Source organism: Brassica oleracea, chromosome C8 (assembly GCF_000695525.1).
Source record: "Brassica oleracea var. oleracea cultivar TO1000 chromosome C8, BOL, whole genome shotgun sequence".
In the NCBI taxonomy this organism is placed as follows: Eukaryota; Viridiplantae; Streptophyta; class Magnoliopsida; order Brassicales; family Brassicaceae; genus Brassica; species Brassica oleracea.
In genome coordinates, this window is record NC_027755.1 from 40,732,414 (window position 1) to 40,747,326 (window position 14,913).

Sequence of the window (14,913 nt, forward strand, 5' to 3'; positions counted from 1 at the left end):
TAAAATTGTTTACTCCTTCAATTTATCTGTTTAGGCGAAATGACTCCTTTACCCTTGACTTCGTTTATACTTTTTCTTCTTCTTCTTCTAGTCCTTCGTTTTCTAATTGTTTACTCCTAATAGATCTCTACTTAGCTTCTCCGCGATACAAGCCCATTTAAATTCACATCCAATCGGATCGAGGATTTAGGGTTCGCGAAAAAAATGGCGCAACAACAATCGCTGATCTACAGCTTCGTCGCTCGCGGGACGGTGATCCTCGTGGAGTTCACTGATTTCAAAGGCAACTTCACCTCCGTCGCTGCACAGTGCCTCCAGAAGCTCCCCTCTTCCAACAACAAGTTCACCTACACCTGCGACGGCCACACCTTCAGTTACCTCGTCGAAGATGGATTCAGTAAGTCCCTATCGCTTTACCTATTACTCTCGGTGATTGGAATCTATCGAATCGAGTAGATTTGAGTGTTTTCGGTAGGGTTTAGATTTGATGCTCAGTTATTGATTGATTGATTGATTCTATTAAGTATGATGAAGTGGTTTACACATTTAGATAATGGTTTAGTTAGAACCGGAATAGTTTATAGTTATTGATTGATTCGTTGTAACTGACACTATGTAGAAGAACACCAACATTATCTGACACTTATTTGCTTATTATTGCTATCACCTGATTTATCCTCAGCTACACGTGAGGTTGATTTTGTTTTCGTGATGTGTGCAGCGTACTGTGTTGTTGCGGTTGATTCTGCGGGGAGGCAGATTCCGATGGCGTTTCTGGAGAGAGTGAAAGAGGATTTTAGCAAGAGATATGGTGGTGGGAAGGCTGCTACTGCTCAGGCTAACAGCTTGAATAAAGAGTTTGGGTATGTATAATGTTGTTGATTTATCTCTTTGTTTCTCTTTGGACTTGACTCTTGTTTTGGTTACTTTTGAAGGTCTAAGCTGAAAGAGCACATGCAGTATTGTATGGATCATCCTGATGAGATTAGCAAGCTTGCTAAGGTGAAAGCGCAAGTCTCTGAAGTTAAGGGTGTTATGATGGAGAACATCGAGAAGGTTTGAATCTGAACCTTTTTGCGTTTCCAATAGACTAAGTTACTGAAGTTTCTTGTTTTGGTATCTATTGCAATCACATCTTGAAGGAAATGTTCATTTTGGTTACCAATGTCACACATGTTTTTTGCTGTAAAACGAGTAAAAATATGAAACTCAATTCATATGCAGGTTCTTGACCGTGGTGAGAAAATTGAGCTTCTGGTGGACAAAACCGAGAACCTTCGCTCTCAGGTTAGACTCTCTTGCAGTTATCTACAAATATGAAGCTGGTTCACCAATATTTTCGTATCTCATGTTTGGTTAAACTATAAAATGCTGTAGGCACAAGACTTCAGAACAACGGGGACACAGATGAGAAGAAAGATGTGGCTTCAGAACATGAAGATAAAACTCATAGTTCTCGCCATCATCGTCGCACTGACTCTCATAATCGTGCTCTCAGTTTGCCATGGCTTCAAGTGTTAAAGAGCCCCATAAAAGTTTAAAAAAATCTCTCTTGAAATCTTTCTCTCACTCGGTCATCGTAATCTATATATAATAGCAAACCATTTTTATTAATCTGATGATGTCATCATTTTTCATAAGAAAAAAAATGCAAAATCTAACGGTGATATTTGTTCCTAAAATGTAATCTAATGGTAAATTTTGTTTAAGAACAAAAACATGACGTCTAGATTCAGTTTAGAAATCGACGTCTTCATCTCACCAAGTCATACATGTGCAAAGTGCCTCTTAAAAACTGTACAATTTGTCCGTACCCCTACACTCGTCATTTTTTCTCAAGAGACGTGTCTTTTCAGAATGTTATATATTGAAGAGATAGATTTATCTGAGGTTTTCTCTCATTTTTCTTTTCTCTCTATCTCTCTGGATTTTAAATTTCTTTTTGATGACATTCTTTACAGAAGATCTTATTTTCCTATAACCCTCTTTCCTTTTCAGGTAGTTCCACTCTCATATTATGTATGTTGAGTTTACTGTCCCTATTGAGTTTGTGCAATTTCCTATATATTTCCCTGCAATATTGTCCTTGATGAGTTTATTGTCTCCCTTCTTTTTCAGTAAATTCAGTTTCGTTTTATTTATCTGTTGAATTTATTGTCGCTATTGAATTTTCTGATGTATTTCTCTGCGATCACTCAATTTACTGTCCCTGTTAAGTTTCTCATTCTTTCAGAATATATGTAGAAACAACAATTCAATACAAGTCATCTGTTCGCTCTATCATAGTAGCGTAAAGGTATCTTTCCAAATTGACTTGGCGTCCATATTAGAGAGACGTCAATGAATATAAGTAGTATTTACAACTAAATTCGTCTGATTTTACGAATGCTTCCAAGCGTACGTGTATACCAATGTTCGCCTAAAGATAAATGCCAAGGTTGGTGTACTGAATTGCTTGTTAACTATGGAGCGTTCACCAGCAATGCCATTAGTAACACAAGTTCCTAGCATTATTGCGGGGATGGATGTACCATCAGTTGATGCGATTGTGAGCTCCATACAATGGCCACTCGTATCAAAATAAAGGGCATGTGTGTATGCGTACACAATTGTGGAAAGCGGGAATGATTCATAAGCTTGTCTAACCAGTCATAATCGAAGACATTTTATGTTTTTAGATTGGAGATAACTGATTGTGTATATTGTAGACATATCCACAGGAACGATCCAATTCATTCCTTAGTTAACAAATCGTTTTTAACTCTTGTATGTTGTAGCAAAACTGTTTCATTGCTTCCTCTGCCATAAAATTCTATGTATTTAAAAGTGGTACTGAAGCAACCAGATTTGTTGGCTTTTATGTTTTTTTTTTCTTTCTGAAAGCAAGAATTTTATGATCTGCAGGAGAAATTTTCTTTTCCTCAAATAGTAGTACATTGTTTATAAAAACTATGTTGACTGTGTCCTTATGGTCGACTTTTTAATTATTGAAATCAAAAAAATAATTTTACATGAAGTGCATAAAATACCAAGTCTTCAAATAAAATAATACAAAGAAGGTATTAACCATATTGGAAACCATTCTTTAAGATATGTAAATTTGGTTATAGATATAAAATGAGCTGAAGCAACCTGGTAAATAAACATATCAATCAACACGTCTTTTAAATTGAAAAGATTATGTTTAATTATATTTCTTTTTGTTAAAAGAGTGACTACATAAATAAAATAAAAAGAAGAAACTAACAATGAGTTCATCAACATGTTTGTGATCTTAGTTATTTGATTCATCGATTCTAGTATCTTGTCATGAAAAGCTAACTTAATGGAGGAGGCGAAGAAGGGCATGACGAGTGAACATCCTGGCCAAGAGGAATGAAAAAGTTTTCCTTTATTGCTACCCGCTTCTTTCCAGTATTCGGTCTCGTAGTTTATATTGTCGATTCCTTGTGAAAATCATAAAATTGAAACAGTTATTGTATATATTCAGAATTCTGGTCGCAATAGATTCAAAAAATATAATATACTGATTGCATATTAAATTGCTATTTGTGGTTATAACATTATTCTTTCTTTAAATTGTACTGATTGCATATTGTGTATATATATTTAGCAATAAGAGTTATAAATATTCTCTTCATTGTTATGATGCAATATTCATTGGATTAAAAATTGCTACAAATAATTTTGAATTGATTTTATCATACGAATGATATAATTTATCTCTTACCAGAAAGCACAAGTGGTTCTCAAAAAAAAGTATTAAGTGAAAATTGACGTGTAAACTATGATGAAGGTTTGATTAATATGCTAGTAGTCATCTAAAACATGTAAGCATCACCAACGATAACACCAAATTTAGTGTTTAAATTACACCAAATTTGGTGTTTTAGTGTCAAACTTTATTTTTATCTCCAACCATCATACAAAATTCTACACCATAACAATATTTTATATTATTAACTTTTAAGTTTTCGTAATCTAAAACATTATTTTTTATAATTGACTAATTATGTTAGCCAATTATGTAAACTCTGAATGTTAATTAGTTCTATTAGATGACTTAAACATTATGAGAATGATTTTATTGTTGATGGTATAATTCATAGTTCATTTAGAAATGTATGTATACATATATCAGAAATAGATAAAAAGTGGTAGTATGAGTGACATTTGTTTATGTATTCTATAATACATTAATTTTAGCCTGGATTTCAGAGATACATTCTAAAGTGAAATTGTGTAATTTTTGTGTATCATCATGTTTCAAACTATATTTAAAATTTAATGTTATTTCCTCCGCGAACCGCGGGGGTCTGAATCCTAGTCATTCTAATGTTAAACCGCTTCCATTAGTTTTGTATAGATAGAGACATATATGTATGCTTCTTCATTTGCTATATTTCTTGCAACTGATGATGCTGATCCCTTGCGAACCAATATTGCCAAGAGATGGATATTGACCAAGGTCATAAAAAGTCCAGTGCTATATGATAATTAGTAGTCGATTTCAGCTTGGAGAAGAAGCACAGTTCTTTTTTGTCTATCTTCAGAGTTTCGAACTTCTGAGGACCGACCGATACATGATTTAGGGAAATTTATTGACAAAAGATATAATTCATTTTAATTGGATAATGGGTTGATTAAGTTTGAACTAGTTCTTGGATTGTTGAAATGGATGTATATATAAAAATAATTGAATATGTAAAATTAGGTGTTTTATTCACACATACGATCATCTTACAGTTACTTATTAATACATGAACTATAAATAAATTTTTTTTATCAATTTATGAACTGTCATTACATGTGTTTAGTTGATTACTGGAAAAATAGTTACAAATATTTCTAATTCTTATACAAAAGAAAAGCAAACCATAAAGTTTGGGTTACAACATTTATTTGTCTTTTTTTCTATACAAACATCTGGGGCAAAAAAAAACAAAATAATTACACAAAAAGTATCAAACTTGAATTGCTAGTCATCATATAAGACTTCTAACTATACAAAAAAGTATCCAACAAAACCAAGAGATAGATCATAGAACCACACACACAAAATGAACTTTTTCATAATTGAAAGATTGATTAAAAAAACTTAGTGATCATAAATGTTAAATCAAATAAAACATAATATCTCTACTGATCATAAGACACATGGTTTTGAAAACTGGACCGGACAGTCGAACCGATCCAACCGTGACTCGTTGAAGAAGCCAAGTCCGGTTCGGTTTAAAAACCGGATTTGAGAAAACCCGGTAAACCGGCAAAAAACCGGTAAAACTGGTGATCCGGATCAACTTTGAAATCCGGTTCTAAAAAATAACATATAAATCATGTGTATTCAATTATTATTAAAAATTAATATTTCATAATCAATGTTTATCTTTTTGTTAGGTTACCAAACAAGTTATATATAATATCATGCTTTTCTTTTTGTTAGAAGCGATGCATTTGTATTAATTAAGGAATATTAGAAAAGTAGATTTAATAAATATTACAGGAGAATCAAGTTTATAGTTATGAATAGATTTTATAAATCTGTTGGGTAATGAATGGGTTGGGGAAACATATTGCATTTGATGGCATGTCGCATGTGAGTGTGGGGTTTTGCTTATTTTAACTATCTTTTTTTTTTGAACTAATTCTTATTTTAACTATCTAAATGAAAATTTCAGTATTATTGGCCATCAGAAAGGCAAAGATTATAAGGGTTGACATTTGTTTCTTGTTTTTTTTTTTTTTTTTTTTTTCGACTTGTTTTTTATTTCTATATATGTTTATTCGTACGTTATCAAGCCCATATTTAGCTTTTCTGCCCATTTTCTTCCATGTAACACATTTATCTAATCATTTTATGTGTGCCACGTGACATTATTATTGGTATTTCTTATACTCTCACAAATTATATTTTTGCAAAAAGGGTTATCAAGAAATTCACGATATATTTCTATATATGTTTATTCGTACGTTATCAAGCCCATATTTAGCTTTTCTGCCCATTTTCTTCCATGTAACACATTTATCTAATCATTTTATGTGTGCCACGTGACATTATTATTGGTATTTCTTATACTCTCACAAATTATATTTTTGCAAAAAGGGTTATCAAGAAATTCACGATATTCTCCAGAATATCTAAATAGCTATATCATGTACAATAAGTATTGATTTCCATTTTGGCCATTATTTTGACTAGGATAGTCATTTGTATGTATTTTTGTATAAAATGTAATTTATATTCATACCGAAAAAATGTTATTTATATGTAAGCCAAAACTTGAAACATATTCCCGTTCGAAGCTCCATCCATTCGATAATATTGTGACGTTTTGGGAGTGTCGGTGATCCGGCTCATATATACTATATATAGTAAGGTTATTAGCTAACGACAAATATAAATAATTCGAACTACCCACTATATATTTTGTAGATACCTGGAATGGCGTCTCGGCGTGATTTTATCGACTGTATACCTTTCAACTGGTTAAGGTAGAAACACTATATGGTAAAACATTTGCCGTTAAAATGGGTAATGACAGCAATTACTTACATCACTGGATAATGGTTTCTCGCTGTTTTTCACTTAATTAGGTTAGTAAAAGGAAAACCAAAACGGCAAAATAGATTTAAGAAAAAGAGAGAACAAAGATAAGTTAAACACGAGTGATTGGGAACCAATTTGACCCGCAAGTTTTGGCGTAACCAAACAACTCGCACCAACAAGATTTTATCTTTATCTTAGCTTTTTGCACTTTTACAAAAGTAATATGAGCAATGAAAGTGTAACAACAAAAGTTTTAATAATTACCAGTTATCACCAATCCAACCTCTCCCATGATGAACACACATGGTACACATCATATATGTATATATAAGAATTTACATTAGATAATTAAAATTATATTAAATTGCTGTGAAAGAAAAATGAAGGACGTTATTATTGTTAGGACGTAACTATTCTGCAGTTTATAAAACTCCATTTAGACTGTACCGCATTAAATTATCCGTTTTACAGACATTGCTTATTCGGTTATTAGTATTCAAAGGCTTAATTTAAAAATTATTCTTTTCTAAATTAAACATTAGTCTGCAGCATTAATTTTAGGAAAATAACACTTATCATGCATACCGTATAAACCGATGTTAAACCATATCACAATTTTTCTGTTTATATTATCAAAACCTCGATTACCAATGAGACTATAAATTTTTCAATATTTTTTTTCCTTCTTGACTATAAATTCTTCAATAGTTTTTTCTTCTTCTTGTTTTTTTTCTAACTAAGCCGTGATTAACGTTCCAAAATCAATGGATGTATTGTATACTTTCACGGAGAATAAATTTCTTTTAAACGATACTCTTAATTACTCTAATATCCGCTAATTCAGCAGTGAACTATAACAACTGGTTTTCCGTGTACGGAATCTCTCTCTCTCTCTTCGATGACGTGTCAATTCAAGTCGACAAGTTAGAAACATTATCAGGAGGTGAACAAACAAAAAAAGTTAGAAGCATTATCTATTTTCTGCCTCAGTCACATTCACTAACTGTTTAATGCGAAAGAGAAAGCATCATTTCTAAGCCAATTATTAACTTCTTCTTATTTTTCCTTCGGTCATTCAGTTCTTCATTGGTCAATAACGATTCGATTATCATCTTATTTTTATCACACAATTTTTATAAAATGTGGCCATTTTTGTAAACTTATAACTACACTGATAAGCTAACTAGCTACTCGAGTACATTATATATAATCTTCACTAATCTAGTATGATTACTAAAACGGATTTGTATTTATTAGGTCAAAACAGAAATATATGAAGTTTTTACCGCTTTGATAATGTTCTACAGAGTTAAGCGATTACCGAAATAGAGAATGAGAAGGGGTTTAGACGTCTAGAAAATCAAAATTCTATGTTTTTAGAGAATTTCAATTTTATCACAAATTTGATATCACTTTTCAAATTTACTCTTAAATGATAACTAAATATCTTAGGTTTGTGATGAAAAATACTATAACCCTTCTAAACCATTTATAAAATTTTAAGAATAATTTATAAAACATTTATAAAAGTTTATAAAAACTGACTCCCTAAATATTAAACCCTAAACTATAATCACTAAACCATAACTTAAACTTAAATGCTATATTATTTTTGATTGATTATATATTTGAAAGGCGATAGCCAATTTAAGGAATTTCAAACACTTTCTTGAAGAAAAACATGAAGAACTATGAGGTTTTTAAGACAAAACATCAGTGATTATTTTCCTTGTTTAAAAAGAACACTACGATAGCAAAATCGTATGTTGTTTGAAAACTAAATTAAATACACGAAAGGAAAAATAAAATAATTAGTTTGCAAAAATTATAAGAAGTGTTCCAGCGTGCGAGGTCTGTGAATTACATTCACACGCTTGAGCAGTTAGTGGCGGTTAGAACGGTAAATAAAGAGATGGAGTTGAGTTAACAACTAATCACGCTGAAAAGGCAAGACACAGAATCAAACTGTACTACTCCATTTCGTATCGTATAGATACATTAACGACCGTCTTAACGTCTCTTTTTCATGTCTGTCTTTTTTTCCTCTCTTTTTTTTCTTTTTTCACCTCTCTATATTCTATAAGAAGGCCAATATATCTCCAAGCTCGTACATTCACTGTCTTTGAACTCTCACTCCTCTGCTCTAATTCTCTCGAACCATAATAAACACTCTGCTCAGCTTCTGCCTCAATGGTGGTTCTTCCAACATGGATTTTAGCTATGATATGTCTACTCTTCTTCGTGGGAGCAATGGACAACAGTACACACGACAAGATCTCATCTCTCTCCAGGTCATTATCTTTACACCTCTCTGTTTTTCGATACAGAGAAGATGATTTATTTTCTTTTATTTGTTTTACATCAGTAAAACGTTTACATTATTTTCATTTTTCTCGAACTACATTTTCCTCAGATTCCAAAGGAAAATTCCCAGATACAGTTATCAAAATCATTCGTGTTTGACTGTTCTAATTCTTTTTCACCGACAAGATTAGCAGCAGGAGAAAATAGTTTTTTCTCTTGGCCTTTTCGATCTCTACTACAGTACTCCATCCCTCTATTCTTTAACTGAAATTATACAGGCCGTTAATTTTTTGTGTTGTGATCCAGATCCAAAGATCTAGACCGTACATTCGGCTTTTATAATTTGCATAGATACACTTATAAGTCAACGCAATTGTGTAGTTATACTTGCCTCTGTTTAGATTTACTGGTGTGACCTTACACAATGTGCTACGTAGTCGTAGTGTCGGAATTGTTTGATAGGGTCATTTTTGTCATTTAATAATTATGTCAGAAGACAACCTTTTTCTAAAGCCATTTTCTGTGTATCTTTTTATTTTTCCTAAAATAGAAAAACTGTATAATATAATGAAATTTACTCTACTGCATGCATCTGTATTTCTTTTAAAGAAAATTACTTTTGAAATAAAGGTTAATTTACTTTAGAATAAAAAATAAAAATGAATTTAAATACATTTGTTTGTGAATGCTATTATATATGCAAATGTAAAGATGAGTTAAAGATTGTCTAACGTATCGTGATAGCGAATTTCATTGAGCGGTGTAGTGTGCATTCTCGAATGTATTATAAAATTTAAAAGCATTACAATAATGTAATCATTAATTTCCTAGAATCTCAGTTTTATATATCTAAATTTGTTGCAATGTGATCTCCAATTTTTATAGATCGGACGAAATCGAATGGAACAAGCATGCAGTGACGAATCCGGATGAAGTAGCTGACGAAGTTATCGCCTTGGCTGAAATGTAAGTACGAATGTCATTTGATTTCTATATTTTCTAGTATTTGTTATGGTCTAAAAAAGTTATCATTCATTTACAATTATTGTGCTACTGTGGCTTTTGTTTCATTCTAAATGTTGCATCAAGATCTAGCCTACAAAAGCTGTTAAGTTTACTTCTTCTCTAACCAACTGAATCCATTTTTGTTACTATATTTATATCTCATCTAAAAATCCCCATGTTCACACTATTAATTATTCTTGCTACTAGTGAGATCCAATCCCGTGACCATCTGCCATTAATTATTTCTGTCTGAATCATCTCTTAAGTAAGATATCTATTTAAGAAAATTAATGAAACGAGATATTTATTGTGATTTTTCTTTCCATTTTAAAATCTTTCTCTGACAAAAGTATACATTTTTATATCACCTACTACATGTTGCATGCATTTATATGTTATAAGGTAATTTCATTATATTATTTCTCAATATAGTATCTTATCACACTTCTAATACTATCTATTAATTCTCAAGTTTTTTTCCTATTTTGTTCTCAAATCTCAATCGTTGTTGAGCTACTAATTTTAGCAGACAGTTTTCACCGCAAACACGACATGCACTAATGTCTAATACAATGCAGATCCATGTCCAACGCATTATTGCATTTGCATAGTATATCATGTCCTCCCCCAAATTAAATTATCTTTCACATCACCAACCACGTATACGGCTCAGTACACACTGCGAATTCGTTAAAAATTTATATCAAAATACGTACAATAGAAAGTAATTTTTGAAATATTAATATTCCTTTTTAAATACATAGTGTATTCTAAAAAGAGGTGCCAAAAATATATTTTTAAAAAATAATTTTGGATAGTGCCCATGTGGTCGTAACAGTACAATATAACGGTTCTCTATAACGCCGTTTGCTTCAAGAAACTTAGCCAGAAAACCTAATCCCACCGACACACGTCTATGAAAAAAAAGTACTATACATTGCGTATTTATCATCAATCATGTTATGTGCACATGTTCTGGTGTGATTTTAATTTTTAAAATTATTCATATTAAGTTTGCGGGGAAGATCCGGTTAAGAAAAATAAAATAAAACCAGTCTAAACCGGTTATAATTATACAGGAGTGTAAGAAACCACACCCAGAGGAGGAAGCTAGGTTACTTTACTTGCGGAACAGGCAACCCAATCGACGATTGTTGGCGATGCGATCGCAACTGGCACAAGAACCGCAAACGCCTAGCGGACTGTGGTATCGGATTTGGAAGAAACGCGATCGGCGGTCGCGACGGGCGTTTCTACGTAGTCACTGACCCAAGAGACGATAACCCGGTTAACCCTAGACCGGGGACATTACGTCACGCCGTGATCCAAGACCGACCACTATGGATCGTTTTCAAACGTGACATGGTGATTCAGTTAAAACAGGAGCTGATCGTAAACAGTTTCAAAACGATCGACGGACGTGGCGCAAACGTTCACATAGCTAACGGCGGTTGCATCACGATTCAGTATGTGACGAACGTCATCGTCCATGGATTGCATATTCATGACTGTAGACCGACCGGTAACGCTATGGTTAGAAGCTCAGAGACGCACTTTGGGTGGAGAACGATGGCTGATGGTGATGCCGTTTCCATCTTTGGATCGAGTCATGTTTGGATTGATCACAACTCGTTGTCTCATTGCGCTGATGGGCTTGTGGATGCAATCATGGGCTCCACCGCGATTACAATCTCTAACAACCACATGACTCACCATAACGAGGTTATGTTGCTCGGACATAGTGATTCTTACACGAGGGACAAAGCTATGCAAGTTACCATTGCTTATAACCATTTTGGAGTCGGACTTATTCAAAGAATGCCAAGGTATATAACTATATATATAAAGACAGAACAAGAACAGAGTATGCTCTGTTTACTCTGTTTCTATGATTTGTTTTCTCACCAATGTGACTAACTGTTCATGCAGGTGTCGGCATGGGTACTTCCATGTCGTGAACAACGACTATACTCACTGGGAAATGTATGCGATCGGTGGAAGTGCAAACCCAACAATCAACAGTCAAGGAAACCGCTACGCCGCCCCTAAAAATCCTTTTGCCAAAGAGGTAACTATTAGGGACATTGTCTCGTATCAAAAGCTTAGAAAATATCTTAAATAATTATCATTAATTTACATTATGTTGGAAGTTCATGTAACTTAACAGTAATAACTAATCAAAATAGTGATTTTGTGATTGTAACATTTTTATGTTGAACATTTTGATAGGTGACCAAGAGAGTGAACACACCGACGGGTCATTGGAAAGGATGGAATTGGAGAACCGAAGGAGATTTGCTTCAGAACGGAGCTTACTTCACTGCTTCAGGAGTCGCTGCATCTGGTAGCTACGCACGTGCCTCTAGCCTGGCCGCTAAATCTTCTTCATTGGTCGATACAATTACTTCTGACGCCGGAGCTCTACCATGTCGCCGAGGACGTCAATGTACCTCATAGTTGTTTTTAACCTCCTACCGACACCATAACCACCACAATTCATAACCATTTTCTATTATATTTAGACAAAAGTGTACATTCTCACACATTTGTCAATTAAAAGCCTATTGTCTCTTCTTTTTTTCGTCTGTGTTTGTGTCAATTTTTCTCAACCTCGGGTTTTCTTGCTTCAACCGCAAGTTAACACAAGAAAAGGAAATAAAAAAACTTTTCATGTAAAAGAGAAACTCCCGAAGTGTTGTTGGTTCTGTCTGATCAACTCGTATACCCAGAAAAAAAAACAAGAATGTTAATGTCTAGTTTTTTCTTTTGTGTGTTCTTCTGGTTTATTATTAAATATAGTGTCTAATGATTTGTGAATCTTTATACTTGTCTTTGTAATAGAGTGTCTAATAAAGTGTAATATAGTGTCTAATAAAGCTACAATAGCTTTGATAGCTTTATTTTCTTTTAAGTGGTTGTAACTTGTCATGATTATACTTTTTAGCTAAGCAAGCAACCAATATAGTAATTGGCAGTTTATAAAAAACTTTGTATTAGTATTGTTATCTAATTTAACATTAGAAAAAGTTTGTTTGCGACATATTCGAATATTTATCACCCGCTAGTGTTTCTCTATTTAGATTTCCTACCACGTAAACTTTAGAAAAAATATTATCAAGTTTCTAATGCAACTAGACATCATAAAAACAAATTAGCAAAAAACAGTAAATATCTATTATGTGTAAAAACCAAGCGGTGGTAGACTAGTGGCAATCTCTTGGGGCTTGGTGTGTACTCACATCAGTCATGGGTTCGATTCGCATTGGGAACTAAATTATCATTACTTGACCAGTTTGGGCTTGGACTTCGGCCCAAGTGGTTTTCATGGTGGGCCATAACAAATGATTGGTCCACCCTCTGGCATTAGTCGGAAGGTATTCCAAACTCGGGTCAGGCAGTGTGGTACGTTTTCGGGCTAGTTCACTCTGTAGCACTAAGTGCGTTCCTCCCGGGACCGACCAGATCAGCCGATAGGGTTTATCAAAAAAAAAAAAATCTAGTATGTGTAAATATTACCTTTAAAATGCCAATTTTTTTATTAATAATCGACAAAGTGGCTAAGTTTATTAATAAGTGACAAAGTGATCAAGTGGTAAAGGGAAATGTTTTTTTTTTGTCAACGGTAAAGGGAAATGTTAATGTCTTGTTTTTTCTTACGTGTGTTCTTCTGGTTTATAATTAAACATAGTGTCTAATGATTTGTGAATCTTTCTACTTGTCTTTGTAATAGCTTTGATAGATTTATATGGCTGGATTTGATAGCTTTATTTTCCTATGGTCATCTTCAACCCAACTCCAAAACACTATTTTAGTGTGATTTTGACACTAAAACCTTCTCCAATTCAACTGCAAAAATTACACCATTTTAGTGTCACACTATAATTTTACACCAAATTTGATGTGATACTATTCACTACACTATAACACTATTCACTCCACTGAAACACTATTCACTTATTTTATTAATAAATTGTACAATTAAATAAATGACAAATAAAAAGTTAAATACATATAATATTATAAAATATTTTTTAGTGTGAAGTTTAGTGTTATGGTTAGATAATAATATTTTTTTAGTGTTGAAACTACACCAAAATAGTGTAGTTTTGACAGTAAAATAGTGTTATGGGTTGGAGATGCTCTGAGTGGTTGTAACTTGTCGTGATTATACTTTTTAGCTAAGCAAGCAACCAATGGTGTTATCTGATTTTTAACTTTGCATTAGTGTTATCTGATTTTTAACATTAGAAAAAGTTTGTTTGCGACATATTCGAATATTTATTACCCGCTAGTGTTTCTCTATTTTGATTTCCTACCACCTAAACTTGAGAAAGAAATATTATGAAGTTTCTAGTGCAAGACATCATAAAAACAAATTAGCAAAAAAACAGTAAATATCTATTATGTGTAAATATTACCTTCAGAATGTCAAATTTTTTATTAATAATCGACAGTAACAAAGTGTGATAGAAAGTCCTGAAAGAACGATTGTTCTATATACTATGACCATGTTTTATTTACATTAGATAGTATTTTGTTAAAAAAATTTATAGTCCTTGATGACCTATTAGCATCTCAAAATCAATTTCATATTTCATTGATTTTGACTAAAAAATGCTCCAATTACATTCTATTTTCCACTCTATAGTGAAGTAACCAATGAAATCACTTCATCAATATAGAGTATTGTTTTTATTTTTCAAAATCAGAGTAAAATTCAATTCCATTATTATGGATTTACGACGTTTTAAAGTAAAAATAAAGTTTACTAGAGATATTTTTAGTGAATATATATAAATCTTAAATTCAATCTGATTTTTTGTGTTAAAACCCCCAATATTATAATGAATATAATTAATTGATGTTTTATTTGGCTTTTTTGCATTGGGAAGTTGATCGTTAACATGAAAAACAAGAAAAGCCTAAAACACGCTAAATCGGATCCATGTGCACCCACGTGACAAAAAGATCAAAAATCACAAGCAAAATGTTCCAACAGATAATGATAACCTTTTATTTTCACCATCATTAAGGCCATGATTATCGGTAGGTATGAA

General features: G+C 32.7%; 2 protein-coding genes across 2 annotated transcripts; both read left to right on the forward strand.

The window, feature by feature from the left end:
• The first annotated feature begins 106 nt into the window (after window positions 1-106).
• LOC106312524 (vesicle-associated membrane protein 721-like) lies at window positions 107-1,706 on the forward strand. Its single transcript, XM_013750085.1, has 5 exons — window positions 107-397; window positions 722-863; window positions 936-1,056; window positions 1,225-1,287; window positions 1,378-1,706. Exons 1-5 carry the CDS (start codon window positions 205-207, stop codon window positions 1,519-1,521), a joined length of 663 nt encoding a protein of 220 aa, XP_013605539.1. The 5' UTR covers window positions 107-204; the 3' UTR covers window positions 1,522-1,706.
• A 6,854-nt stretch (window positions 1,707-8,560) lies between these two features.
• On the forward strand, window positions 8,561-12,658 carry LOC106312523 (probable pectate lyase 1). The gene is made up of 5 exons (XM_013750084.1): window positions 8,561-8,838; window positions 9,737-9,817; window positions 10,936-11,682; window positions 11,786-11,924; window positions 12,086-12,658. Exons 1-5 carry the CDS (start codon window positions 8,738-8,740, stop codon window positions 12,311-12,313), a joined length of 1,296 nt encoding a protein of 431 aa, XP_013605538.1. The 5' UTR covers window positions 8,561-8,737; the 3' UTR covers window positions 12,314-12,658.
• Window positions 12,659-14,913: the final 2,255 nt, after the last annotated feature.